This window comes from Ictidomys tridecemlineatus, chromosome 5 (assembly GCF_052094955.1).
Source record: "Ictidomys tridecemlineatus isolate mIctTri1 chromosome 5, mIctTri1.hap1, whole genome shotgun sequence".
NCBI lineage: Eukaryota > Metazoa > Chordata > Mammalia > Rodentia > Sciuridae > Ictidomys > Ictidomys tridecemlineatus.
Window position 1 is genome coordinate 83,498,122 of NC_135481.1, and position 26,848 is coordinate 83,524,969.

Consider the following 26,848-nt stretch of genomic DNA (forward strand, 5'->3'; position numbering starts at 1 on the left):
TACCATTGTTTTCACTAAATAGAAAGACCCTGAGAATTTCTGCTTCCATGGGTATCACTGCTGCAATTTTATTTAGCCATAAGATGATGAGATTAGTCAGTAATTATTTTAAAAAAATTTGTTCTCAAATAAATATTAATCTTAGGTACAGCTTTGAGGCAAAGTATAATTTGAAGTAATTAAAGATAGTAACCCAGACAACTTGCTTTAGGAGCTCAAACACACATGTTGAAAATACATATGCTTACTAAGTACTATGAAAAGGTCAAATGTTACTGTCTCTTTCTACTGTGTTCACAGCAGTAGAAAGGATCCAGTCCTGAACAGTATACTATGTCCTCTCTCTATATAAAGTCTATAATAAAATGTGGGGTATAACCCACTTCATGAATTCTGTCTCAATTCTGAAGAATGCTTATTGTCAGAACTTTTATTTATTTATTTATTTTTGTACCAGCGATTAAACCCAGGGCACTTAACTACTGATTTTGAGAGTGCCTAAGTTGCTTAGGGCCTCACTAAGTTGTTGATGCTGGCTTTGAACTTGCAATCCTCCTTCCTCATCCTCCCAAGTTGAGGGTATTACAGGTGTGTGCTACCACTCCTAGCTCTTGTCTGAACTTTGAACAACAAAAAGAATGCCAACAAATGACTTGTCACACTGGGTTTAAATTTATGGTTCAGTCTCTCACATGGATCTCTCACATGGCACAGAAGAGTAATTCTGATACATTTATGATATTAGAGGACTAGGGATAGCCTGCAAATTGCTTTTCTTATAACACTTTTTATTAAAATCCCCAACTAAAAATACATAAGAAATCTAATAAGCTTTATTTAAACATTTCTTAAGATTTTAAGACATGAAACTGGAAAATCTCTTTTATTAAATACATGTGAATTATTTTCCAAAATTATTTTCCTTTTCCCTGTTTTATCCTTACCCCCTGCTGAAAAGAAGAGATGGACAGGATGGATATCCTTAATTAACAGAAATAAGAGAAAGTAATCTTTGTTGGAATACACACAGGCAACTCTGAAGGGCATATAAACTGCACAGCACCCTCTGCAGCTGGATTCATTTTGCCCAGGACTTACAAAGGGCAGGCCTTAGGCAAAGTTCTATCGTTTCTGGAAAATGTTTCATTAAAACTTGTACGGAGCTAGGATGAACCAATTTTCCTTTGAACTTCATACTTTTATAATTCTAGCTCTAAAAAATAAGTTAGGAATTTGAAACTTGCATGGTATTGAAGAGAACAGTAAGAATTATCTTTGTTCATAATTTTTGAAAATTACATAAACTTTATATGAGTCTTTGGAGTAAGAAGTCATCCACAGTCCTGGGTACTTCCTAGCTATCATTCAGCACCATGCCTGGATCTGTCTTACACCTAGGTCTGAGTGACTAGCTTCAAGCCTATGTTAATTATCAACATTGATATAAAAATAGTTTTAACCTTCACATATTTTCTGAAAATGTGTAATGTTTTAAGAGCAAAGAAGCACATGAAGTTCATATCATGTAAAAGATACTGCATTACATTAAAAAAAAATTTAAACCATCTAAGGAAGCCAAAGGCATGGTGATATTTATCCTGCATCATAACAAAAACATTCTTCAAAGTGTTAGGTATTATGTTTTTAAGGCATGAAAGTCTAATTAAAGCCTGGAGGACAAGGATTCAATCAGCATTATTAAAAATACTTACCCCATTGGTTTAGTGGTAGTGTTTCCATAGCTGGCAGGAGCTGAGGCCATCTTGGCAAAAGCCCTAAGATATAAGAAAGTTATATTTAGATGTGACTATTAAAATTCCTATTCAGTATTATGGTATTAAAATATCTATTGACCAACTCTAACTTCTATTATGCATTTTCTGAAAAAGAGGAATAATTTTTTAAACCAACATAACTATATTCACTTAGTACAGAAACACTGATATTCTTTAAAAACACAAATGCATTTTAATCTTCACAATTTTTCTTTCTTTATCCACTCTCATCTGATCAAGGACAAGAACTGAGGCAGACACCTACTAACTTAAGACAACAATCATGTATTGATTAACTTTAGTCTCCTTATTGTTTCCATATACTGTATTCTCTTGTTCCTAAATACATGCCTTTGCTCACTGTGACCTTTGGAGAGTAAAACTCACTACCTTCTGCAGTGGAAAGTGCCCATTTCCTTTTAAGACTCTGTTCAAAACCACTTTATCATTACTCTTTCAATTTCTACTATCCAATGATTTTTTTCCTGTAGCTGTATTTTGTACCATACAATTTTATATTTAATTGCATTACTTTTAACTGTTTTGAAGTATCTAGAGTGTCTTTAACTATACTATAACATTATTAAGGGTTGGGGGAAAACACAGCACTTAGGTGTGTTTTAAAAATTTTTCCTCTGAGTCTCTTCTCTCATTCTGTACAGAATCCAGAAAATACAGAATGCTTGCAGAAGAATTCCATAACTTTGAGGTAACCAAATATTAGGATGTTGGTGTATATTTTTCTAATCTTTGGACATATGCATACATAAAGTACATGATTTAAAAATCAAAATTAGCATTGTATTACTATAAACATTTAATGTCAATAACTATTCTTTCATGATTCTTAATTATTTCAATTGTGGCTTTGTAAATAAAGATAAAGTGTGTGTGTGTGTGGGAAGAGACCTAAGAAAATTTTTATAAAAGTAAAAAAGAATGGGAATCACTAAGATGTGGTAGTTGATATGCAGACAATATTCAATCTCAATCTTGATAAAATCTGTCAACAGAAATCCCAAACTTGACACAAAAACATGTTTTGTTCAGAAAGGAGGATATGAATCAACTGTTTCTAGCAGTGAATTGGAATTTCTGTCTTAACAAAAATCTGTATTTTTTTTTTACTAGAAACTATATGTAAATGATTAAGAGGGGTTTATAAATAGCATTATATTTTTATGACTGAATATTATGCAAACATCAAATATTAACCTTGGAGACTATCTTAAGAACAATGACAAACAAAACCTTATAAAAATGATTTTCCAGTTTTAAGAAATATATGTAATATATGCACAAAACAGAAGGATATACAATAACATTTACCTGTAATCTCTGGATATCGAGATTACAAGTAAATTTTTACTTTTTCTTTATACATTACTTTCCAAATTTTCTTCAATAAACTGGTATGGCTCTTACAATGGGAAAAAAATCTTATAAATTAGAGTTTATGTATTTTATGACTGTGTAAAATAATGCCCAAGATTGTTTTTCCCCTGATAACTCTAAATACTGATTAAGGAATTGCATGTAAATCATAATATAAAACAAACAATGTATATATACGACTGCATGACAGATGTGATTCTATAATATGTACAACCAGAAAAATGAGAAATTATGCCCCATCTATGTATATCAAAGTGCATTCTGCTTTCATGTATAACTAATTAAAACAAATAAAAACATATTAAAAAAGAACAATACTCTGTCACACTGCCAAATATGTCTGTATATTATAAAAGTTGGAAAAAATAGTTTTTAGTTTTTCTTTTTAAAAAAAGGTTTGTTGTATATTACAAGAACACAGTCAAGTGAAATTTGAAAACATGAAAGCATAGATAATACTCAAAAACTTACTACTCAGAATAACCACCGTTCATTTGGTACATTTCTCTTGCTATGCACATTTTTTGGGACCTAATTGGCGATCAGAAAGCACAGTTCAATCTTACTGTTTTAAAAACTGATTTAAAAATTATTTCAAAGGTAATGTTTATTAAAGTAAATTTGGAAAATAAAGTGGTCAAAAGAAAAAAAAAATCTGCCACTAGGAGTTACCTGCTATGACATTCAGAGGTATGTCATTTCACTTATGCAATTAAATGTATATATGTGTATACTAACACACTAATACAGAAAAATGGATAAACAGGGATTGTGCTGTAAAAAAATGTCATCTAAGTTTGTGTTCAAATGTGATCCAGAGGTTTCCCCTGATCTCCTAAACATACTTAGCTCTTACCTCCAATAAATTAAGATCTTATTCAACTTTATTTCATTTTATTTGATTAACATGGCATAGCATCATTCTGTTCATTTACTTGTTAACTATTCCCTTAAGATAAATTCAGTGCCAGTGAGGCCTTGCTTATTAGGCTTTACTATTAGAAAATACAGTCATCCTTCAGCATTCACAGGGGATTGGTTCCCAGATCTTCAAAGATATGAAAATCTGCAAATGCTCAAGTCTCTTAAATAAAATGCACAGTATTTGCATAAAACCTATACAAACAATCCCCATATACTTTAAATCATCTCTAAATTACTTAGCATACTTAACGAAATATGAATTCTATGTAAATAACTGTTATACTGTATTGTTAAAGGAATAATGATAGGAAAAAAGTACATATTGTGGAGAGCAGTGATAGAGAATGGGAGAACAGTGTCTGAGATTGGGGTCTCTGATGACTTCATGGCTGTGGTATGCTTGATGCCTGGGAAAATTTCTGTGCAAAGGTGCAGGATGCCTAGCTGCTATGGTGATGCCTAGCTGCTATGGTAATGCCCTCTGTGAGGAGGCTCTGTGCTAGAGTCTTATCAACCTCGATCTTGATCTCAGGCACTCAGCTCCTGGGAATAAAAGAACTCTTTGGCTAGAAAACCACAATATTTTGCCAGCTCCACTGCTCCTGAACCTGTCCACACAACAGTAACTTTAAACAATGGACTTTCTTGAGAGCTACCCAAAGCTCCTAATATTGCACAATGTAACTGTGGAATGTAATTGCAGAATAAGCTGCATAATGTTGTTAACTAACTTTCATGAATACAAAGACTAATGCTTGAAAGTCTTTAATCTGATTAATGAGACATATATAAGTAAAGATTGCTGGAGTAATTCTTCAGACACTGCTCTCTACAACATGTGTGTTTAGAAAAAAATTTTTTTGAATATTTTCAATTGGTGGATATAGAAACCATGAATATGGAAGAACAAAAGTATTTATCAAACAAATCAATAAAGACTGTTACACAATTTTTTTCTCCTTAAAAAATATATGAACATTTCCTATGTCAGTAAGTCTTCTACAGCACGAATTTTAGTGATTCAATTGTATTCTACCTTATGTAAATGCTACAATTTACTTACCAATCTTACCACTGGACATTTAAGTTGGTTTTCAAAATTTCATCATTTTAGTTACTTCTGAGATTTTACAACTCCAGTTACTTATTTGGGATAAATCATTAAGAGAAGAATGTGCTAGGTTCAAGCCATTTTTTAAAAGCATTTTTATATCATCCAGAAAAATAGTGACAATTTATATTCACAGCAACACAGTACAAATTTGCCAATTAATCATCTTTGGCACAATATTTTCTACATTTTTACATTATGTTAATCTGTATTACCTGTGAAATTAAAATTAACTTTTAATGTTTTTAAGACACTTCAGTCTTTGACTTTTTTACCTTATCAGTGGAGAAAATATAAAGCTTGTCTAAAAAAGAAAGTCATTACTGTTTTATGTAATTTTAAGATGTGCATAGGGTGGGTCAGATAAGGAAATATTTGTGCCACTGGATATAAAAATCAACAATGGCACTGTTTAATTTCCTTATTAGCATTCCCATTTTCTTGTGAACAAAACCTTAACAGTGCCCTTACCTTAAATGACAGGAATTAAAGAAAATAAAGCTTACTTCCACTGTTTGATATATTGTAAAGGATTAAGGTTGCATCCTGCATCTGTTAAAGCTTTTTTATACTGCTCCAAATCAGCCTGAAATAAGAAAAGAACTGTATGACAAAAATTTATACTTTCATGAATGTTGTCATTTGAGTAATCAGCAAGTAATACCAAAAGCATGAGCTTAAATTATTGGTACCTAAATAGAATGGAGTTGCATCTTTACTGAATACCCAAGTGAGGATCTGAGACAAAAATCATATAAAATAAAAATAACTTAACAGGTTCCCAAATCACCAATAAAGTGTAGTATTTTATCATACCTCAGTAAATTCAACAGTCATGTTTTTTCTCTATTGCTAACATAGATTGGCTTTCTTTGGGACAAGCATTAAATTAATGATTTGGCTTGACCAAGAATATTTCAGAACCAGAAGTAACAGGAGAACAACATGGACTGAAAAGAACTGCTGATTCAGGTTTCCCATCTTATATATTCTAGGGGTCCAGATTCATTAACTGAAAAACAGTGTATTACACCCTCTCCACCACCCAGATTGGGGCTCTGAGTGTCCTACACCTCTTAAATAGCTGGTTTTTTTTTTCCTCTTCCTTGAGCTTTTTTCTTTTTCCCTAATGAGTAAGTCCAGTTGAATCTGTGGAAGTTGAAGAACTACACTATAAAAACATTACAAGGAAGAAGCGTTTAAAGTTTACCATAAACCAGGAGTTTTCATTACTTTGTATTAAAGGGCTGTTAATCTGATACCAGTTGCCATAATTTGCATTAAGCCTCTTAATCATCACTGAAACTTCTGAAAAGATGTAATTTTTAAACAAAAATAAATGAAATTAATGCCCAATTAAACTATTGTTTTAAAATCACTTATATATGATTTAACAATATATATATATATAAAATATATATATATTTTATTGGGGATTGAACCTAGGGCAATCTACCATAAAACTATACTGTCATCCTTTTATACTTTTTATTTAAGACAGGGTCTCACTATGTTGCTGACGCTGGACTTGAACTTGTGATCCTCCCTCCTCTACTTTCTGTTTTGCTAGGATTACACTCATGCACCACTGTGCCCAGCTAAAAATCAGTCTTAAGAAAGCATAATAAAGTCTGTTAGAATCTTATAAGATAATGGGAAACTCCCATTGATGAGAGATTTTTACAAAGAAAAACCACACTTACTGAATTAAAGTAGAAGTCAAAAGATAGATGTATTCCTATAGTACAATAGAAATGGCTTAAAGCAAATACTGGGTTTAGTTTGCTGTTTTAACATGCCCAAAAGTTTTGATCTTTGCTGTTTTAACATGCCCAAAAGTTTTGATCTACAGAAGCCTGACAATTTACTAGACATCAAAAAGTAATTGCTACCAGCAAAGGAAACAAACTTACAATAGCCATGTTATTCCAGATGTAATCTTAGAAGTTCATTTAGTAAAACTAGTTGCTCATACTTCTTGCTCACCTAGTAAAACTATACTTGGTCAACATGAGAAAGAGTCAATGATCTCTAACTCAGTAAGAAGCCTGACACCAAAAACCCATCACTTTCCTTCATAATACAGGATATAGGATATTTTCTATGGAATACTAGTTTCAAAACAATCTTAAAATTATAAGACTGTTCAAAAATCTTATCAATACTGGTTAACCTATTTTAGAGTAGTTATTTTCCAGAAATAAGAATTTTGGCACCTTGAATTCAATTCATATTTTAACAACTTAATAGTGGTCAGACATTTCCTGAATGGACAGTTTCCCCTGGTGACAATAAAAACTGCCACAAACTCTGTAGTAAATAGAATGAGTCTTAACAAATTGTTTTTCTTTTAAAGAAAGGAATGAAGTAGTTATCTAGCCATAGTGATTTTTATTTCTATTTTTGAAATTCTGTTTTAATTGCAAATAAGCATTCCTCCCAATAACTCTTTAGAGCACATACCTCAGAAGGGACTTGCTGTGTACTTATGTAATAGATAAGAAACAGTCTCATTTTGTCTTCTGGAGTTCCTGCTACAAAAGAAAAATAACAACAAAAAACTTTCATAATTGTGGTTATGATAATCAACATTTACAAGTACATTAAAATTCAAGGCATATGTAAATGTAGCAAAACAAAATATGGTTCTTGATTCAACTGATAATTACCATAATTATAACCACATAAAATACAGATACAGAAAAAGATTAATCGTAGGATTAGAGGGCTGTGATTATGGAAACAAATTCATTCTAACTTACAAACTATAGTGTTGAGATTTACTTTTTAGATTAAAAAACTCAAAAAGAAAAGGAAGGATATAGGCAGGTAATAATACAATTATATAGAATGGGATACTTGTAAGATGGCAAGAAGAGGTTGGTAAAATTAATAGTTGTTTAATAATAAATAAAATAAAGGTATAAAAATACAATCACATTTAAAAATAAAATTAAAACATTTTAAAAATCCCTAGGGCATTTATTAACACTAATATTATAAAATACGTTTCCTCTTGAGGAATGGGAACTATTCTTTCTTTTTAAAGCTAAGTATTACCTACTATTGGAAGATGTTATGGATCAAACCCAGTGTATTACACATGCTAGGCAAGTGCTCTACCACTGAGCTACAACCGCAGCTCCCTCTAGAGTCTCTTTGCCAATAGAGTTATCTTATGGTAAGGATTGAAAAGCATCCTGATGCATATAACTATATATGAACCAAACTGAAATCATAAAATGTTTCTTTTTAAACCAATAGTCTATAGCACGTAGCTACAGCCTGGAACCTCTTGTCATACTTTATATTTTGAGAAAAGTTTTAAGAATAGCTTGGAAAGCATTTTTTTAATCTCTGAAAAATTTAAGTTGCTGAGCTAATGTCCATTACTCTCAAAATCAAAGACATTTCCAATATAATTTTGATAATATAACAGAAAATTAACGTTGATACATTGTTACACAAATGTAGTAATCTGCTACACGATATGTATATTATTGTTTCATTCTCATATCCCATTTCAAGTTTAACGAATTGTCTACAATATCTTTCATGGCAAACTTTGGAATCATGTGTTGCACAGAATTGTTATGCCTCTTTAGTCTTCTATAAAAAATTGTTCCTCCAGCTTTCCTTGACTGGCATGACTTGGTATTTTTTAAAATTATAGGTTACATTTTTTTGGCAGCATACTGTGCAATTAATATTTCATCACAATTAGATTCAGATTATACATTTTTAGCAAGAATATTACAAAAGGATGCTGTATTCTTTGCAAAGAATCATAGTAGGTGCTGCAGTTATTTCCGAATATCTCATTACTGATGATTTTAATGTGATAATCAAATAGGGTATTTGTCAGGCTTCTCCACTGTAAAGTTACTATATCTCTTTGTAATTAATAAATACTTTTAAAGTAAGTACTCTGAAACTGTAAATATCCTGTAAAATTTGAAGGTAACCATTTTTTTTTCTATGAGGATTTGTAGCTGTTTCATTCAATGGGCTATACTCATTATTTATTCTGACATTCAACTGTCATGATTTGGAGACTTGTCAAGCTGACTTCTGGGACTTTTTGACATGTTCTATCATATTTTGAGTTATTTCCTTGCTTTTTGTTACAACAAAATGTTCCAGACTCATCTAGTACTGTCTTTCCCTACCCGAGTCCTGGAATCAGTTACTTCTCCAAGGAGTCCTGGTGGAAAATGGTATTTATGAGCCAGAATCTTTAGCAGTGGGATATTACTGTTCCCAGGCCTCCTCAGCTAGGGAATACATATAGTGTGCACATATGTGTGTGTGTATATTGATTTCTAGATCTGACAAATATATAGTGAGAACACTAAATTCACAACACTTGAATACTACTTCATTCTAGTTTTTACCTTTCTGTACTTAATACTTCTTCCTCTGATGACAAGAAATCTGGCTCCCTTTAAACTAATCGACATATTTACTTGTTTAACTAGTTCTCTGTTTGTAATAAGTATCCATATCTGCTGCTATCCCTTTGCTTGCATGGATGCTCTTCTTACTTCACTTGAACTCTGATTCCCTATGATGGAACCACCCACACACCTGGACATATTTTTCAACCTACCTGGGCCCAGACTGAGTAGTTCCTGTGTGGGATCACTTGCCTTAATCAGTTAGGGCTTTTATACCTCTTACAAAACTTATTCCTACATGTGGATACACTGTTCATCCCCTCTTGAACTTTGACATTTCACACTAGGTTACCCACTCCCCTCTACCCCATGTGTAGTTTCTCCTGCCATCCTGCTTAGGTTCCAACATCTTGTTCTGGGCTAAAGTGGCACCAGACTGCCACTGTGCATGAATGCCGACTTTGTTCTGCCCTACTTAATGTCTTTTGGAAAAAGTTGTGTGAGAAACAAAGAAGAAAGGCCTTTTTATCAACACATTTATTGTTTTGATTGTATTCAGAAATTTTCACAAACAACAAGGAATACCTCGGAAGTGATGGATGTTTCTCTCATTGCAAAGTGCACATACATAGCAAAACGTTATAAGTCTAGTTTTTAAAAGTATAAGCAATACTTGTGGCTCCTCAGAAGTTTTAATAAATGGAATCTTTATTTACACATTAGTTTGGATTTTCTTTTTTCAATTTGGAAAAAAGTCTAAAGCTTATATCCAAATTTGAACTAAAAATCGTCATTATACAGCTTGAATACTCCATATCTGCAAAATGGGTCATGGGCTTTATATCTGCTTTGGGAAACAATGAAATTTGGATTCAGAACTATTCTGAAATAATCAAAACGTCTCTTAAGGTTTGAATATTTTAGAGGCTAACCCCCTACATACATTCCAAAGTCACTATAATTAAAAGTTATAATTAGGTTATATTTTCAAATTATAAATAGTTGTATTTTGTTTCAATAGAATCTAACATAAAATACTTAGACATACAAATATAAAGAATTGACTACAAGGTTTTCTCAAAGTGAATTTCTTAAACATATAAAATAGATTTAGAAATAAAAACAAAAAGTGCTTTAAATAATATAAAAGTAAAGTTCAGTAAATAAAATACAAATCATTTTTCCACTTTAGGAACTACTATGTTGAATGTTTTTCAACAGAAAACAGTTCACTGAGCTTCCTTGTTATTAGTATTGATTCAGAAAAGTAGTAATTCTACTTAAATTTTGCTCAAATTGAAAATGCTGGATTCATAAGATGTGAAACTTTTAACCTTAAACTTATGGTACATACCATCAGGGTCTGATATTATATCGAGAAGAGATTTATCCAAAGTAGTTTTGCTCATTATTTTTTCTTCATATTCAAAATATACATCCAGCTTTCTTGCCTGTTTCAAAGTAAATATTAGATGAGACTACATCAAGTAATAAAAATATATTAAAAGTCTTTCAAAAATTTCTATTTTCTATAATCAATTTAAGAAATAAATGTTCATTTCCTAGTACAATTTCAAGTTTCTTGCTTTTAATCACACACTTAATATACACATATACATACATGTATAAATCCTAGCCAAAAGATTAACTATTTTGTAATGTATCAGAATTAACTGTACATGTCTTACATATATTAGTAAAAATAAAAACACACTAATTGTATTAATTACTAACTAGAACACAAATCACATTGTACTCCATGCAAATTAATATTGTGGCCATGCTGTTTACATTTTTTAGTGTGCAAATCCACATTTTTCTATCTTAAGTGAACAAAAAATTACCCTAATTAGCCTGCTTTCAATGTTTTTAAAAAAAAACTCTTTTTTTCCCTCATTAGTTCTATTTGATATGTTGAAGTTTTAGATAACAAAAAAGTAGTAAAATGTTTCCAAGTGACATTGATCCAAATGAAGTTAAGAGTAAATAAAAAGTAATTATTCTTAAATATCTATTAAATTATGCTTCTGATAACAAAACAGAAAAGAACATATTTGTTCCTAACACAAAGGAGTTAAAAGTTAAAGTAGCAGTAAAAACCATTCATGAAATAAATTTGGATACTTAACAATACCAATGAAGAATCAACAGATAATTATAGAAGGTAAATACTTTATGCTAAAATTATATAATTAAATAAACAAACTTTTGTGGAAGAGGAAGTGATATATTTTGAATTAAAAGTGACTTGGGAACTCAGATATAGCTCATTTAGGTTAAACAGATCATACCAAGGTACAACAGAGTGCAGACATCCAAATAGTAGACTAAAGAGTGGATTTCATACATGGGCAATAGTCTTTTCAATTCCACTCCCCTGCAGTGGCACACAAAGCCAGATTTTTAAAGAATGAAATATTCAGGAGTTTAAAAAATAAACAACACAGAAAGGACAAAGAAGTTCCAGTTCTTGCTAGTCTTCTTCTCATTCATTTCCACCTGCTTCTATCAGTATTTTAATTATTTCTTCTACAGTTTTTCACTGTATTAACATAAAGAAATAGAACCTACATTCTAATATCCCTCCCCACTTTGACACAAAAAGTTAATAATGCTATACTCTTCTGCCCCCTTTTGAATAATATAGACTACATCAGTATGTGAAAATTTTCTTTACCAGTGAGTGCTTAATGAGAGTATAATAGAAAAAGTTTTTTCCTTATTATGTTTGTGCCTTCATATTCCCTGATGATATAGGAACTATTTTAGCTACTATATAGTGCTACTTTTATAACTATAACAGAGAAGAGGTAAAATCCCATGGAATGACAAAGTCCTAGAAATAATATTATAAATAGACAAAAGAAATATAAGAGAGATCCTATAGAAAAGACTAGGGTAGTGGCTAAGGGAACAGAGAAGATAGATATTTAATAATTAACACAAGAAAGGATATGAGAAACAACAGTAGTGAAAGAAGTAAAAGAAAACTCCCAGGGAACTAAAATGATTGTAGGAACTATGCTAATATGAATATTAGATTAGGAAAAGCTATTATTTGTAAAGCCAGGAATGAAAACGGAAAGGCAATAAAATATGGCATTAAACTGACTTTTAGGCAGTTCACAGTCTGATCCATCCAACTTTTTTGATTTCAGCATTATTTATAGATTTGGTTTCCTCAGTACACCATATAACTCACCAAATTTTCATTAAGCATAGTGTATACTTTTAACCTTCCAGGGTTATGCACAAGATATTTCTTTAAGTTTTTAAAGGATATATTACTTCTCTATCATTTATCCAGTGAATTCTATTCATTTCATCTTATTTGCAGCTTCTCTGCTCTCTCCCTCATATTCCTTAGCCAGAACTCGTTACTCCTTTACCTGTACCAAAAGCATTTCATAATAACAATGATCTCTCCATAACAACAATGATCACATCACATTACTCTCCTTTGCTTTTTATGTCTTCTTCCTAAAACTATAAACTCCTTAGAATGTGTCTACTTAATTGTTTAACCTAGGAGTTTAACAAAGAACCTGGCTCATAATAAGTACTTGAATTTATTGAATTTCAAAACTAAGAGCAGGACATATACAAGCAAGCAGTCATTTTTAAAAATCATAAAAATAGGTGAATGACCTTCTAGAAATAAAAAATGTAAATAATCTAATCTTTAGTGCTTTAATATAAAGAATTAAGCATGCTAAATGGTACAAGGGAATCAAATGTCTATATGGATCAGTGAAAAAACAATGTTTCATTTACTTATGCAGGTATACACACATCTGATTCATTTCTCCTTTCTTGATGTATTAACTTGTATTCCAAATTCTAAGGAGCAATGTAAATCGAGTCCCAAAACAATTTAGTTTGAATAGTAATGGACAGGGTTTAAAAAAAATTAGAAAAAAATTGTTTTTGGTGATAAAAATGTTCCAACATCAGGTTGTGATTATAAATTTCATCAATTCTATGAGTATACTAAAACATATAAGTGACCCATGAAATGTCTCTACAGAGCTCTAGGGTACTAGAGAACAGTGTTTAAAAACCACTACCTTAAATTATCTTGTTTAATTCTCCAAATAACACTATGAGCTAGGAATTGTTAGTCTCATTTTAAAGATGAAGAAGCAGACACAAAGAAACTTAAGTTTATTCAAGGTTACCAGAGTAGAAGTAGTAGAGAGTTGAGATTCAAATCCAGGTCATACTTCAATGTACACCACAGATAAAGAGTAGGGAAATTTATATTTTCCTCAAGAACAATTTATTGCTTCTTTTGCTTTATGAAAAAAAGCATATTTGTCAATTAGTAAGTGTTTGGCTTTTTGGTAATACATATAATTTTTGTATATATTTGGCAAAAGGTCATTCTGGCCAGAGATCTTTTATCTATAGGTCTTTTCTCAAATTCTTCAAATGAAGGAAAATACTGAGAGGCGCAACTTGGTAACTTCAAAGATTGGTTATTCTTATTCAACATGGGCTTAATAGATAATACAATTTGCATAGTAAGAGTGACATTAAAAATGAACAACTTAAAAATTATAAAATAACATCAAGATAAATTTTTGGTAGTTACATTAAATATCAAGAATAAACAGATAAAAGGGACTATAAAAGGGACTATTATAGAAAATCAAAAGCACTACACATGGAATACAGATTATACATATAGTGAATATATTGTGAATATGAGTTGTGAGAAAGATGAATTTCTCAAGAATTGCTTTAGAAGGGCTTTCTAAGTGAGGATATGATAAAAGTAAATTTAGTATTTCTTTCCAGTTAACAAGGAAGCTTTTTATTATACTGTCTCAAAATTTATATTCAATTAATACTGCATATATGTTGTTAAAATTTGCCTACCTATAGCCCACTGGATGGGAAAAAACACAAATAAAACAAATCTAAAGAAAACATTTTCCAAAGCTAGTCTGTCTCTTCCTTTACTGTAATGGACAATTTCTTTTCATAATAGACAATTCTTAAGATTCATCTGAGAAGTATAGTTTGTTTACACCTTTTGCCTTTTTGAAAATCTGTTACCTAGAAACATGTACCAGATACCACACAGGATATAAACGGAATTCTTTTCCTTATAATTGTTGGAGATCTTCCATCTCTTTGGCATTCTTCTCTCTATTCTAGCAGATATCACCATTATAGAATTCTCTCTTCATTGCTAGCCTCATTTCTTACCTCTGTTTAATGACTGACTGATGGCAAAGTCCAGAGACTATCTTGGCCTTCTCATCTCTTGGCCCCAACTATATCCCCTGGTACTATTTAGCAGTGAAAGAAAAGGCAAGAAAGAATTAGAGTTCTACCTCCTTCTTCCATTAAAAATCTCAATATTTCTCTCTATTTTTTTTAGGGGGGAGAGAGAAAGAGAGAGAGAGAGAGGATATAAACCCTTCTATGTTACAATGCAATATGAGAAATAACTCTACATTGTAGACTAAACAGGTTCTATGGGAAAGAAAACTATCTACCACATAATATTTTAAAGAAGGTATATTATACGCACTATAATAAACTTAGAATTAGACTTTCAGAATATAATCTGTACCTAAGTTGAAGACTGTTTATACTTGAGCCTTTTTTATTCTTTCTTCTTCATGAGTTTAATTTGTACCACCTTTTAGGGCTGTACTTCTATCTCCCTTCATCTACGTGGGTAGCAGTGGTAATGCATTATTCTAATAGTTTGTGGTTGGTGTACATCATGAGATTATGAACTCTTTAAGACTCCTCATTCATTATTGTGTGCACAGCGCCCTACAAGATGACTGGAATTCTCCAAAACAATTTTTTTCCTAATATAACAAAATATCAGGTTAATTTATTTTCAGTTATTTAGGTGGGTATTTTGATGAATTTCACACTGAAATGTTTGCCATTGCATGCATGAGTTTGCCAACATAAGAAATTATTCCACAGTAACTAGATGATCCATTAAGTTATATTTAGACGTGTTTTATAAGACAAGTAGCTGAAAATAATCACTTTGAAACACTTGCTTATATGTCAGAATGACATAAATTAATCCTTTCATCTTCACCTCTATTTTGTGCAGAGGAGGGAAAATGCAATGTATTATTAAGGTGAGGAAATTGGTTAGGATCTTCAATTTCTACAATAGAATGTTAACCTTACTACTTGGTTATCTCATTTTTAAATCTACATATTTTTCTATCAAGACACTAAATTTCTAGCATTCAAGGCCCAAATAAGAATATAGAATCAACTTTGCTTTATCAAATCCTATCAAAAATCCAATCAAAAATTGACATTATTATAAATTATTTAAAAAATTGGTAGTCATCTATTCTAGATATTAAAAATTTTATTCTAAGTTTAAGATGAACCATTAAAAGGCTATGAACTTAGATCTTACTACCTTGGTAACTGATAGAACTACTCTCACTGAATTGTATTTTAATATTATACCCCTAGCTTTCATTAAAGGTGCCATACAAAACAGTCATATGAAATCCGTAAATGTAACTGATATTAAATATTATATCCTTACATCATAGTTTACTTTAGATAATATAATGCAATATTTTTTGTAATGTTACACTAAGTAATGCTTTTCTTAAAAGAAAATCAACTTTCTGCTAGAAGTTTTTAAAACTTATCTCTCTTTTGCTCCCTTTTAAAATTTTGGTGACCAGAAGATTCAAAGCCACATTTGTGAATTAACAACATGAATACGTAGAAACTATTCTGAATTTTTATCTCATTTTTTAATGTGCTATTTGTGGAAGTGGTCCTAAATCAGACTTAGACTAAGGAAACAACTTTAATCTATAAATTTATCCTACATATTGATGTTTGCTGAAAATTTATTTAATTCAAACTAAAATAATGTATAGACCAAAATTTTAAAACATACAAAAATGATCTTTATAGATTACAAGTATTTAAAATACAAATAAAAGTGACCTTATCATTAGATAATGAAAATTGCTTTATCAACAATATTTCTGTAGAGAATAGAGATTTATGTGGCACTTGTAAACTACTGTCTTATTGTATTATGGCTCTATAATATTTCTGTACAGACATTTATATAGGACTTATAAAATGCTATAAGTCTTATTATGACTCAGAAAACAAAAAAGAGCAAATTAAATTGAATATATGTAGAAGAAAATACATAATAAAAATCAGAGCAGGAATCAATGAAATTAAAAACAGAAAAATAAACAAAATCACAGAAACCAAAAGCTGGTTATTTAAAAACATAAAATTGATTAAATCTCTACCCAGGTGATAACCTAAGAAACTAAAAATCCTAGAAGAAAGAGTTAAGATACAAATTAATAATACCAGAAATGAAAGAAGGGCTCTTGCTACTAAGCTCATGATAAAGTAATGTTTTAAATAACTTTATGTGCACAAACTTGGTAACCAAGTGAAATGAACTAATTTCTTAAAAGATAAAAGCTATCAAAACTAACTTAAGGAAAAATAGATAATCTGAATGCATTTATATCTATTTTTAAAATGTGACTAAAAAACAGAAAGCATCAGATCCTGATAGATGCACTAGGGCATTCTATTAAACATTTAAAGAAGAAATTAAACCAATTTCCTACAATGTCTTCTACAAAACAAAATGCCAGTTGTGACAAACTAAGTTTCTTTCCCATAAAGATCTTATCCCTATTACTATACTGGAAGTCTTAGCTAATGCAATAAATAAACAAGGGAAATAAAAGGCATAGCAACTGGGTAAGAAAAAATACAATTTTTGGTTGCAGATGATATAAGTGTCTTTATTGAAAATTCCAAAGAACTAACAACAACAACAAACTCCTGGCACTAATAAGCAATTATGTCAAGGTTGCAGGATACAAGGTTAACATATAAAAGCCAATGACTTTTCTATATATTAGCATGAACAATAGGAAACAGAAATTAAAAATTGTGCCACTGTACCAGCACTAAACTCCCCAAATACTTATATATAAATCCAACAATACAAGTGTAAGATCTGTAATGATAGAACAGAACTGATACGAAAGAAACCAAACAGGCTTCATATTGTCAGGATGTCAGTTTTTTTCCAATTTTATCTACAGGTTCAATATAATCCCAATAAAAATCCCAGCAAGTTAGTTTGTGGATATTTATAAAATGATTCTAAGGATTATATAGAGAAGCAAAAGACCCCAACCAGCCAACATAATATACCGGAGGAGAACAAACTTGGAGGAGTGATACCACCCGACTTCCAGAGTTACTATGAAGCTATAGTAATCAAGACAGTATTGTACATATATAAACACAGGAGAAATGAGATCCCCAGAAACAGACCCATTCAAATGTAGTCACTGAATTTTAATAAAGAACCAAAATCAATATAATGGAAAAAGGATAGTCCTCAATCAATTTAGACACCTTTTCAAAAGTCAACTAAAACTAGACCACAGATCTAAATGTAAAATGGAAAATTATAAAACAACTAGAAAATAAGAAAATCTACATGGTGATGATTTTTTTTTTTTTTAGATAAAACACTGAAAGCATGATCCATGAAAAACACTTCAACTAAGAAGATAAATAGATGGCAAATAAGAATAAGAAAAAATGCCCTACATCATATGTCATCAGGGAAATGCAAATTAAGATAACAATGAAATACCACTACACACTATTAGAATGGTCCAAAACTAGGATTCTGATAATATCAAATGTTGGTGAGGATATGGAGTAACAGCAGCTTTCATTTATTGCAGGTAGGAATGCAAAATGGTACAGCTACTTTAGAATCTGGCAGTTTCTTACAAAACTAAACTTATTCCTACCATACAATTTAGCAATCATGTGCTCAAGAGTATTTGGTATATGTCCAAGAGTTAAAAACATGCATACACAAAAAATGCACACATGAATGTTTATACCAGTTTTGTAATTGCCCAAACTTGGATGCAACCAATGTATCTTTCAGTAAATAAATGGATAAACAAACTGTGGTATATACACACAAGGGAATATTACTCAGCAATAAAAAGATGTGAGCTAAGAAGTCATGAAATAATGGGAGGAACCTTAGATATTATTAAGTGAAAAAAGCTGAGCTGAAAAGTCCACTTACTCTGTAATTCCAACTAAATGACATTTTGGAAAAGGTACTTCTATGGAAACAGTATAGAGATCAGTGGCTGCCAGGCTTAAGGGAGGAAGAAGAGTATAGGGAAAGTAGGGCATGCCCCCGGCTCAGGAGACTGAGGCAGGAGGATCTAGAGTTCAAAGCTAGCCTCAGCAAAAGCGAGGTGCAAAGCACCTCAGTGAGAGCCTGTCTCTAAATAAAAATACAAAATAGGGCTGGGGATGTGGCTTACTGATCGAGTGCCTCTGAGTTCAGTCCCCAGTAGCTGCCCCCAACCCCTCAAAAAAGAGTACAGGGAGGAAGGAGGGATAAACAGGTAGAACACAGAACACAGGAAGGATTTTTGGCCAATAAAACTATTCTACACAATTCTGTAATAATTGATACAGGTCATTATGTGTTTGTCAAAACCTACAGAATGAATCCTAAGGTAAACTAAGGGCTGTAGTTAGTAATAATATATTAATGTTGATTTACCAACTATAACAAATGTCTTACTATTGCAAATGTTAACACTGGGAAACTAGAAGTATGTGGGTAAAAGAATATGTGGGAACTCTCCATTTTTTTTCCTGTAAACATAAAACTTCACTAAAATAAATGGAATCTATTAATTAAAAAACCAAATATATGTAAACAGGACAATAAAAGGTTCTTATCTAATAAAGAGTGTTGGCAAATTCTTGGAAAATTTTGTATAGGTTGAATATCTTTCCAGCTTCTTCATGCATAATGTATAAAATGATGCAAAAAGAAAAGAATATAAAAATGATTTTGCATGTGCTTAAAAAAATTTCCTGGGCTTCAGCAGCACCTAGTCCTATATTTATAATAAACACAAAAGATATATTAAAGATATATTTGATGGATGAACCTGGAGAAAATTATGCTAAGTCAAATAAAACAAATATAGACAAATATGTGGAATCTGAAAAAGTTGAATTTATAGAAATAGAAAGTGGAAAAGTAGGGCTGGGGTTGCGGCTCAGTGGCAGAGCGCTTACCTAGCATGCGTGAGGCACTGAGTTTGATCCTCAGCACCACATTAAAATTAAAAAAAAATTTATATATATGAGACTTAAAAACAGCATACTTCAGGGACACAGCCATATCAATGTTTACAGCAGCACAATTCATAATAGCTAAATTGTGGAACCAACCTAGATGCCTTTCAATAGATGAATGGATTAAAAAAAGTGGCATATATACACAATGGAATATTACTCAGCAATAAAAGAGAATGAAATCATAGCATTTGCAGGGAAATGGATGTAGTTAGAGAAAATAATGCTAAGTGAAGTTAGCCAATCCCAAAAAAACAAATGCCAAATGTTTTCTTTGATATAAGGAGGCTGATTCATAGTGGGATAGGGAGAGGGAACTCTAGGGCAGAGGGGTTGGAGGGGAAGAGGGGGAGCATGGGGTAATTAATGATGGCTGAATGTGATGATCATTATTATCCAAAGTACATGCATGAAGACACAAATTGGAGTGAGTATACTACGTATACAACCAGAGATATGAAAAATTGTACTCCATATATGTAATAAGAATTGTAATGCATTCTGTTGTTATATATATATAAAAAAAGACATAACAATCATAAATATCTATGCCCCAAACAATGGAGCATCTGCATATATCAAACAAACGCTTCTCAATTTCAAGAAGAAAACAGATCACAACAAAATAAAACTGAGTGACTTTAACACACCTCTCTTACCACTGGATAGATCTTCCAAACAAAATGTTGCACTACATTTGTGTATGAAGAATTGAAATGCATTCTGCTGTCATGTACAACTAAGTAGAACAAATAAAAAATTAAAAAAACAAAAAACAAAAAACCTTAGTAATAAAGATGAATAATTTCTAGAGACCTAAAACACAGCATGTGGTTATTACTAACAATAATGCATTGTATACTTGAAATCTGATGAGAGTAGATCTTCAATCTTGTTACAAAAGAAATGCAACTATGAAAGGAGACATGTTAATTACCTTAATTGTGCTAAATCATTTCATAATCAAAACCTTATGTTGTACACCATAAATATATAATTTTTATTTTTCAATTACAATTCAATAAAACTGGAAAAATTTTTGTTGAAAAAGTATATCTGTTTTATGAAAATTAATAAAACAACTGGAATGACTGAACACATTAAATGAGCGATTAAACACATTAAGTTGATCAGGTGTTTTAATAAACAATTGAGGTTCCTTATTCCTATTTTCTTTTTTTTGGTATATGTGTGTTGTGCATGTATGTCAATTTATAATGAATACAAAGAGTATACAAAAAACATATTTGATGGATGTAAATATATTTGATTTATGGCAAAAAATCTTTTTTTTTTTTTTTTTGTGGTGCTGGGGATTGAAACCATCAATAACCTCATGCATGCTAGGCATGCCCTCTTGTCGCTGAGCTACATCCTCAGTCCTCACTGATTGTTTGCATTTGAATTATGTTTAATCTTATGGTTACTCCAAAGGGATTATCAAAGAGCAAACCATTCTCATTATGTTTTTGCTGAATCTTTTTGAAGGAACTACAGTCTGGGATTTAAAACCTCAAATTCAATCTATAGCAGATGATCTTAAGACAAGTATTAAGAATGTCTGAGATTCATTTCCTTTGTAGAATGGGGAAATACACACATACAAATATACATAGTCATACAACGTTAAATTATTTGACATACAAATGCATACACACAAGTCTTGTTTTCCTTTAAAAGAAAAAAAATGTTCCTATTTTCAGCCAACAATTGTTTCTTTTTCTCTGAAGAACCCTCATTAATTTGTTTGCTTCCTTAGTGAGTTTTGACATCTTTATTCCTTTGAATTTAACCTTTATGAATCAATTATTGGATCCTGCTGCATGACAATGCTTCATTTCCACAATAGCCATGGCAAAGAAATAAAAAAAGCAAAGAGCTAGAGGAAGTTAATGCAAATCAAAACTACACTGAGTTTCCATTTCACTCCAGTCAGAATGGCAATTATCAAGAATACAAGTACTAATTAAAAATGTTGGTGAGAATGTGAGGTAAAAAGGTACACTCAAACATTGCAGGTAAGATTGCAAATTGGTGGAACCATTATGGAAAGCAGTACTTGAAATGGAACCACCATTTGACCCAATTATCTCACTCCCAGGTTTACACCCAAAGGACTTAAAATCAGCATACCACAGCGACAAAGTCACATCATTGGTTATAGCAGCTTAACTCACAATAGCTAAACTATGGAACAAACATAAGTGCCCATCAATAGATGGATAAAGAAAACGTGGTATATATACACAATGGAATATTATTCAGCCTTAAAGAAGAACGGAATTATGGCATTTGCTGGTAAATGGATGGAGCTGGAGAATATAATGTTAAGCAAAATAAGCCAATACCAAAGAATCAAAGGCAGAATGTTTTCTCTGATATGTGGATGCTAATTCACAAAAAGTGGGGTGGCTAGGGAAGAATAGAGGTACTTTGAATTAGCGATGACTGAAGTGAGGGTAAGGAGTATGGGAAGGAATGATAGTAGAATGAAACAGTCCTTATTACCCTATGTGCATATATGATTACACGATCTGTGTAACTCTACATCATGTACAACCAGAAGAATAAGAAGTTATACTCCATTTATGTATGATGTGTCAAAATGCATTCTACTATTACGTATGACTAATTAGAACAAATTAAAAAAGGTATTCCCCCCCCCCAAAAAAAAAGAAAGAAAAAAAAAAGAAATTGATAAAGTGACTAAGAAGTTGAAGTACATTCCACTCACTCAAGAGGTTATCTTTTAGGGGCTGGGGTTGTGGCTCAGTGGTAAAGCACTTGCCTAGCATGTGTGAGGCCCTGGGTTTAAGTCTCAACACCACAAATAAATAAAATAAAAGCCCATTTACAACTAAAATAAACATATATTTTTTAAAAAGAGATATCTTTTATGCACTGGGAGTAAAGAAAACTTCAGGTTCTAATATTGACTAATCTTATTTGGGATAAGAAGCAAAGACACTGATAATTTGTCTACTAGGGACCCTCTGGTACAGAATATAGTTTATCTCTACCTTGAAGACACCAAGGTCATATAATTAATTATTCACTTGCTATGTACAAAAGACAAGAAATTATTTTAAGACAGATCAGTACAAAATCAAGCCAGAGAAGTGTTTTTATTTCTAGTATAGCAAAAGACCTCTAATGTGATCAGGAATAGTACTTATCAATCAGTTAATGTAAAGACTAATAAAAAAGGATTTGTGTTGTATATGTACATTTAAAAACATTGTCTATAAGACCTAAATTATAGAACTATTTGTCTGTCACTAATATAGGTCCAAGACCTTTTGAGTATAGAGTTTCATTGACTGAAATAGACACTGCAAAGCAATGAGACTGTATAGTATTTTTCAAGATTTTATAGATGACATTTTTACCCACAATCATTCCAAATAATATTTAAAATCACCACCTTTTCATTCTTTCTGAAGTGTGTAACTTGATACAATCTTCTTTTCACACACTTACAATCGATATAAATAGACTGAAATTAAATACAAGTAACTCCTTGGTGAGCAAAAAGTCCAGCCCATAAGAATAAAAAATGTAATAAGAAGAAAGTATATTAGCTATGAGTTGTCAGGAAGTCAATGTGGCCATCAGCTATTATGTTTTATAGAGGAAAAAAAGGGCACCAGTTAATTTGGAAAATACTCTAAGTATAAATCAGTTAAGAGATTCTTGAAAGGTTATTTTCCCCAAAGAAGAAAAAAGCAGAAATAAAGAAATAAAGAAAATTAGTCCTTATAAGTAGGAACCCTAGCCTTGTTCAGAGTACAGACCTCATTACCTCATCAGGTCATGTCTTTGGATGAACATCAGTCCCTCTCCACTTTCTCTAGTAAAACAGACACACAGACAACAAAGACCTGGTAACAAGCGCTGCTTGGCATAGCTTTTTAACAGTTTATTTTCTGCCAACTACATTAATAAGAAACATAGAGATATCAGAGGTCTTCCTCTTAGGTGGGGGCATTTGCTTGCTTCTTTTCCTTTTCTTAGGAATCTGATGCTACAGAGTACTTAATTCAGTTTGACTTCTGATTTAGTAGGTGGGCTAAATCTCTAAATCCCAGAAGCTACTTTCCAAAAACCAGAACTTGGGAAAGTCACACATGCATTAGAAAGTACTACACCAAAGCAAAGGTATAAAAACACAAAATACTCAAAACAAATGAGTACTCAACAATTTCCTTTTTATAGACCAAAGCCATTACAATTCTTAGAATATCAATAAATTTAAGTGAGAATATTTGCCAAACTCATAACAAAGGTTTTTTGGTTTGTTTTTGGTATAGGCGATTAAACTCAGGGATGCTTAATCATTGAGCTACATCCAGTCCCTTTTATTATTATCATTACTTTTTAAATGATTAGTGCTGGTTTATTTCTGAGTAAACACAGGGGTAGGTACAATACAAAGTCTTGTTTTAAGACTTTGTATTTTAGTGCTTATATTCTGAGCAACTGTCTCACCTCAAAAAAACTGAGGGTGAGAGGTACACAGTAGTCATGTTTCCATATGTACCTGTGATCTAATGTCCCAAAGATAGGTTTGAGTCAAACATGTCTTGAAAAGGGAACAGTTTAAATATTGTTCTCTTTATAAAAGCAGTTTATTACCATAGGATTTGAACTACTATGAGATCTCATAGAGAATCCAGAAATCCCTGATCTTTCACCATCTGGGCATTGATATCATCATGGAATTATGCCATGCAAACTGCTGCCATTTTCTGAACATAGGGATCTTCATCCTTCCAGCACTTGAGGGGGGAAGGGTTCACAAATATTCTGTAATCTTGTCCACTGGATGCACCCCATGGTCCTACCTGCCAAGGCCCAAATCTCCTAGGACTGGGATCTCCACAATCCTTCACAAATCAGTTGACAGCCATGATGGCCATGTCTGACTAGCTCTTGGCATAGTTCATCAAGTAGAGATATACAAGTTTTTTCAGTTCCAAGATGTCAGTTCACTACATCTAGAAAGAGAGAGCTAACATCCTTCCCCACTGTTACAGCAGCAATCACTTTCTTCACAGCCTTCTTCCTCCTTTCTTTTTTGAGTTCAGCTTTTAATTCAAAGATTTCATCCTTTTTATTAGTTGTAAAAGTATTTGGAGTTATGATTTTGGATCTTTAGTGTACACCGGAGGCTAGGGCAGGGGTGGTATTGTCACCTTTTATTTTTTTGAGACAGGTCCAGCTAAGTTGCTGAAGCTGTCTCCAAACTTTTGATCCTTCTGCCTCAGCCTCCTGAATGGCTGGAATTACATGTACCATTGTGTGGGGCTGGAGTGATCTTAACTTTCTGCCAAAATACTGATTATGAAAGAACTACCAGAATTTCTCTAGAAATTAATTTCTTAAATTGATCAAAGGAAATGTAAGAAGCAGCTATATTCTAGATATCTCCAAAGAGATACATACAACTGCAATAAAGACAAATATCAAGAGAAATGCTCTGAGAACTTTGCATAAAAAGATATAATACTCTTAGTAATAAAAACACTGTTTAGGTGACTGTTTACAAAGACGTTAAGTTCAAATGGTCAAGAAATTCTGGCAAAAGAGTAAGGCATTATGGAGAAGTAATTCTTGATTAACATTATAGCCAGTGGTAGATGGCTACAGATTTGTGGTAGATTTGTACCACAGTAATGATACAAATAAATATGCCACTTAAAAGTAAATAAAAATTGGAAATTTAATAGTTATGGAAAACTACAAGAAGAAATTTTATAACTGGCAGTAGTGAGAAATGAAAACAACGAAGTTTATGTGCTTGTTTTGACAAGGATGAGGAATTTAAAATGGTAAATATTAAATGAGGAATTGTCACAGAAGAAAATATTCCAATTTCCTATACTAATATAATAGCTTCTATGTATAAGATTTACTAAATACAGCTATAATTTATATGTAAATATTTAAAATTAACAGCTCTTTATCTATGATATAAAATACCTCTTTTGATATTAATTGGGTTTCCTAAAACAACGCAAGTAGGAATATTATATGTTATACATGACATTGTTTTCCCTCTATAAAGCAAATGTCCTTTATGGCAATTTCTGTAAATCAGATCCTGTTAAGAAAGGGTATCTTTCTTGAGTTACAACAAAACAATGACTGAAAAATATCTTAAGTTTTATATAAAATGACTCATTATCTTGAATTGACAATCCATTTCTAGCATAAGTTGCTCTGCCAGAGAAAGAGCAGTCCTAGAAGAAACACTTTTTTTCATAGGACCAACAGTTCTTCAAGCAGAATTGTGCAGATAAGGCATGGTGTCATATTACACTGTCTTGGACAGGTGGCCTTTTTTTAACACAAACTGATTCTGAAAAACTCACCTAAGATCATTAGTGTAAAATGGTAAACAATCACAAACAATTTCCTAAGTAAACTGTACTTTATAGAACACTGTACTTGCCTAGACCATTAGAGTACATGTCTTCTGCTTCTATGTTTATTTCCAGAACTTACCACTCCTCAGTCCATTCTCCATTTAAAACATAAATCAGATCGTCATTAACTTCCAACGACTTCCCACCATAATTACTAAGTTCCTACTTTTTTTCCTTCCATTTTCTATTACTCCCTCCTCAATAAAGAACATTATTCTTATTTCTAAGTTTTCAAATATATCAAATCTGTCTTAAGGCCTTTGCATTTATTATTCCCTCTGGCTCTGAGATCTTCACTAACTGGCTCTATTTCATGATTCAGGACTCAACTCAAATATCACATCATCAAAGGTGATTTCCTAATTACTTAATTCCAGAAAGGCAGGTCTCTCACAGTCATTCTCTATTGCCTCATATCACTCTTTTTGTTATTCTTACACCACCTAAAAGCAGAATTTATGCTGCTTTCTACTTTGTTTATTCTGCTTATTGTCACTATAACATAAGCTTCAAGAGAAGAGAATGTTTTGTACTACTATTTGTCTTTAGGGCCCAAGACAATACACATGGTCAACAAATATGACTGAGTAAGTATATTACTTTAACCAAAATTTTCTG

At 31.8% G+C, this 26,848-nt stretch overlaps 1 protein-coding gene across 2 annotated transcripts in view; it reads right to left on the reverse strand.

Moving 5' to 3' along the window:
* The window catches only part of Scfd1 (sec1 family domain containing 1), a 91,331-nt gene that overhangs the window by 21,827 nt on the left and 42,656 nt on the right, over positions 1-26,848 (reverse strand). For both annotated transcript variants that reach the window (XR_013439044.1, XM_078050267.1), the window contains exons 15-18: positions 10,957-11,053; positions 7,669-7,739; positions 5,712-5,791; positions 1,713-1,775 (exon numbers count right to left, since the gene is read on the reverse strand). Coding sequence is in view for 1 of the 2 variants with exons in the window: in XM_078050267.1 (XP_077906393.1) it covers positions 1,713-1,775; positions 5,712-5,791; positions 7,669-7,739; positions 10,957-11,053 (311 nt within the window). In the remaining variant the exon portion in view is untranslated. The remainder of the gene's footprint in view (positions 1-1,712; positions 1,776-5,711; positions 5,792-7,668; positions 7,740-10,956; positions 11,054-26,848) is intronic.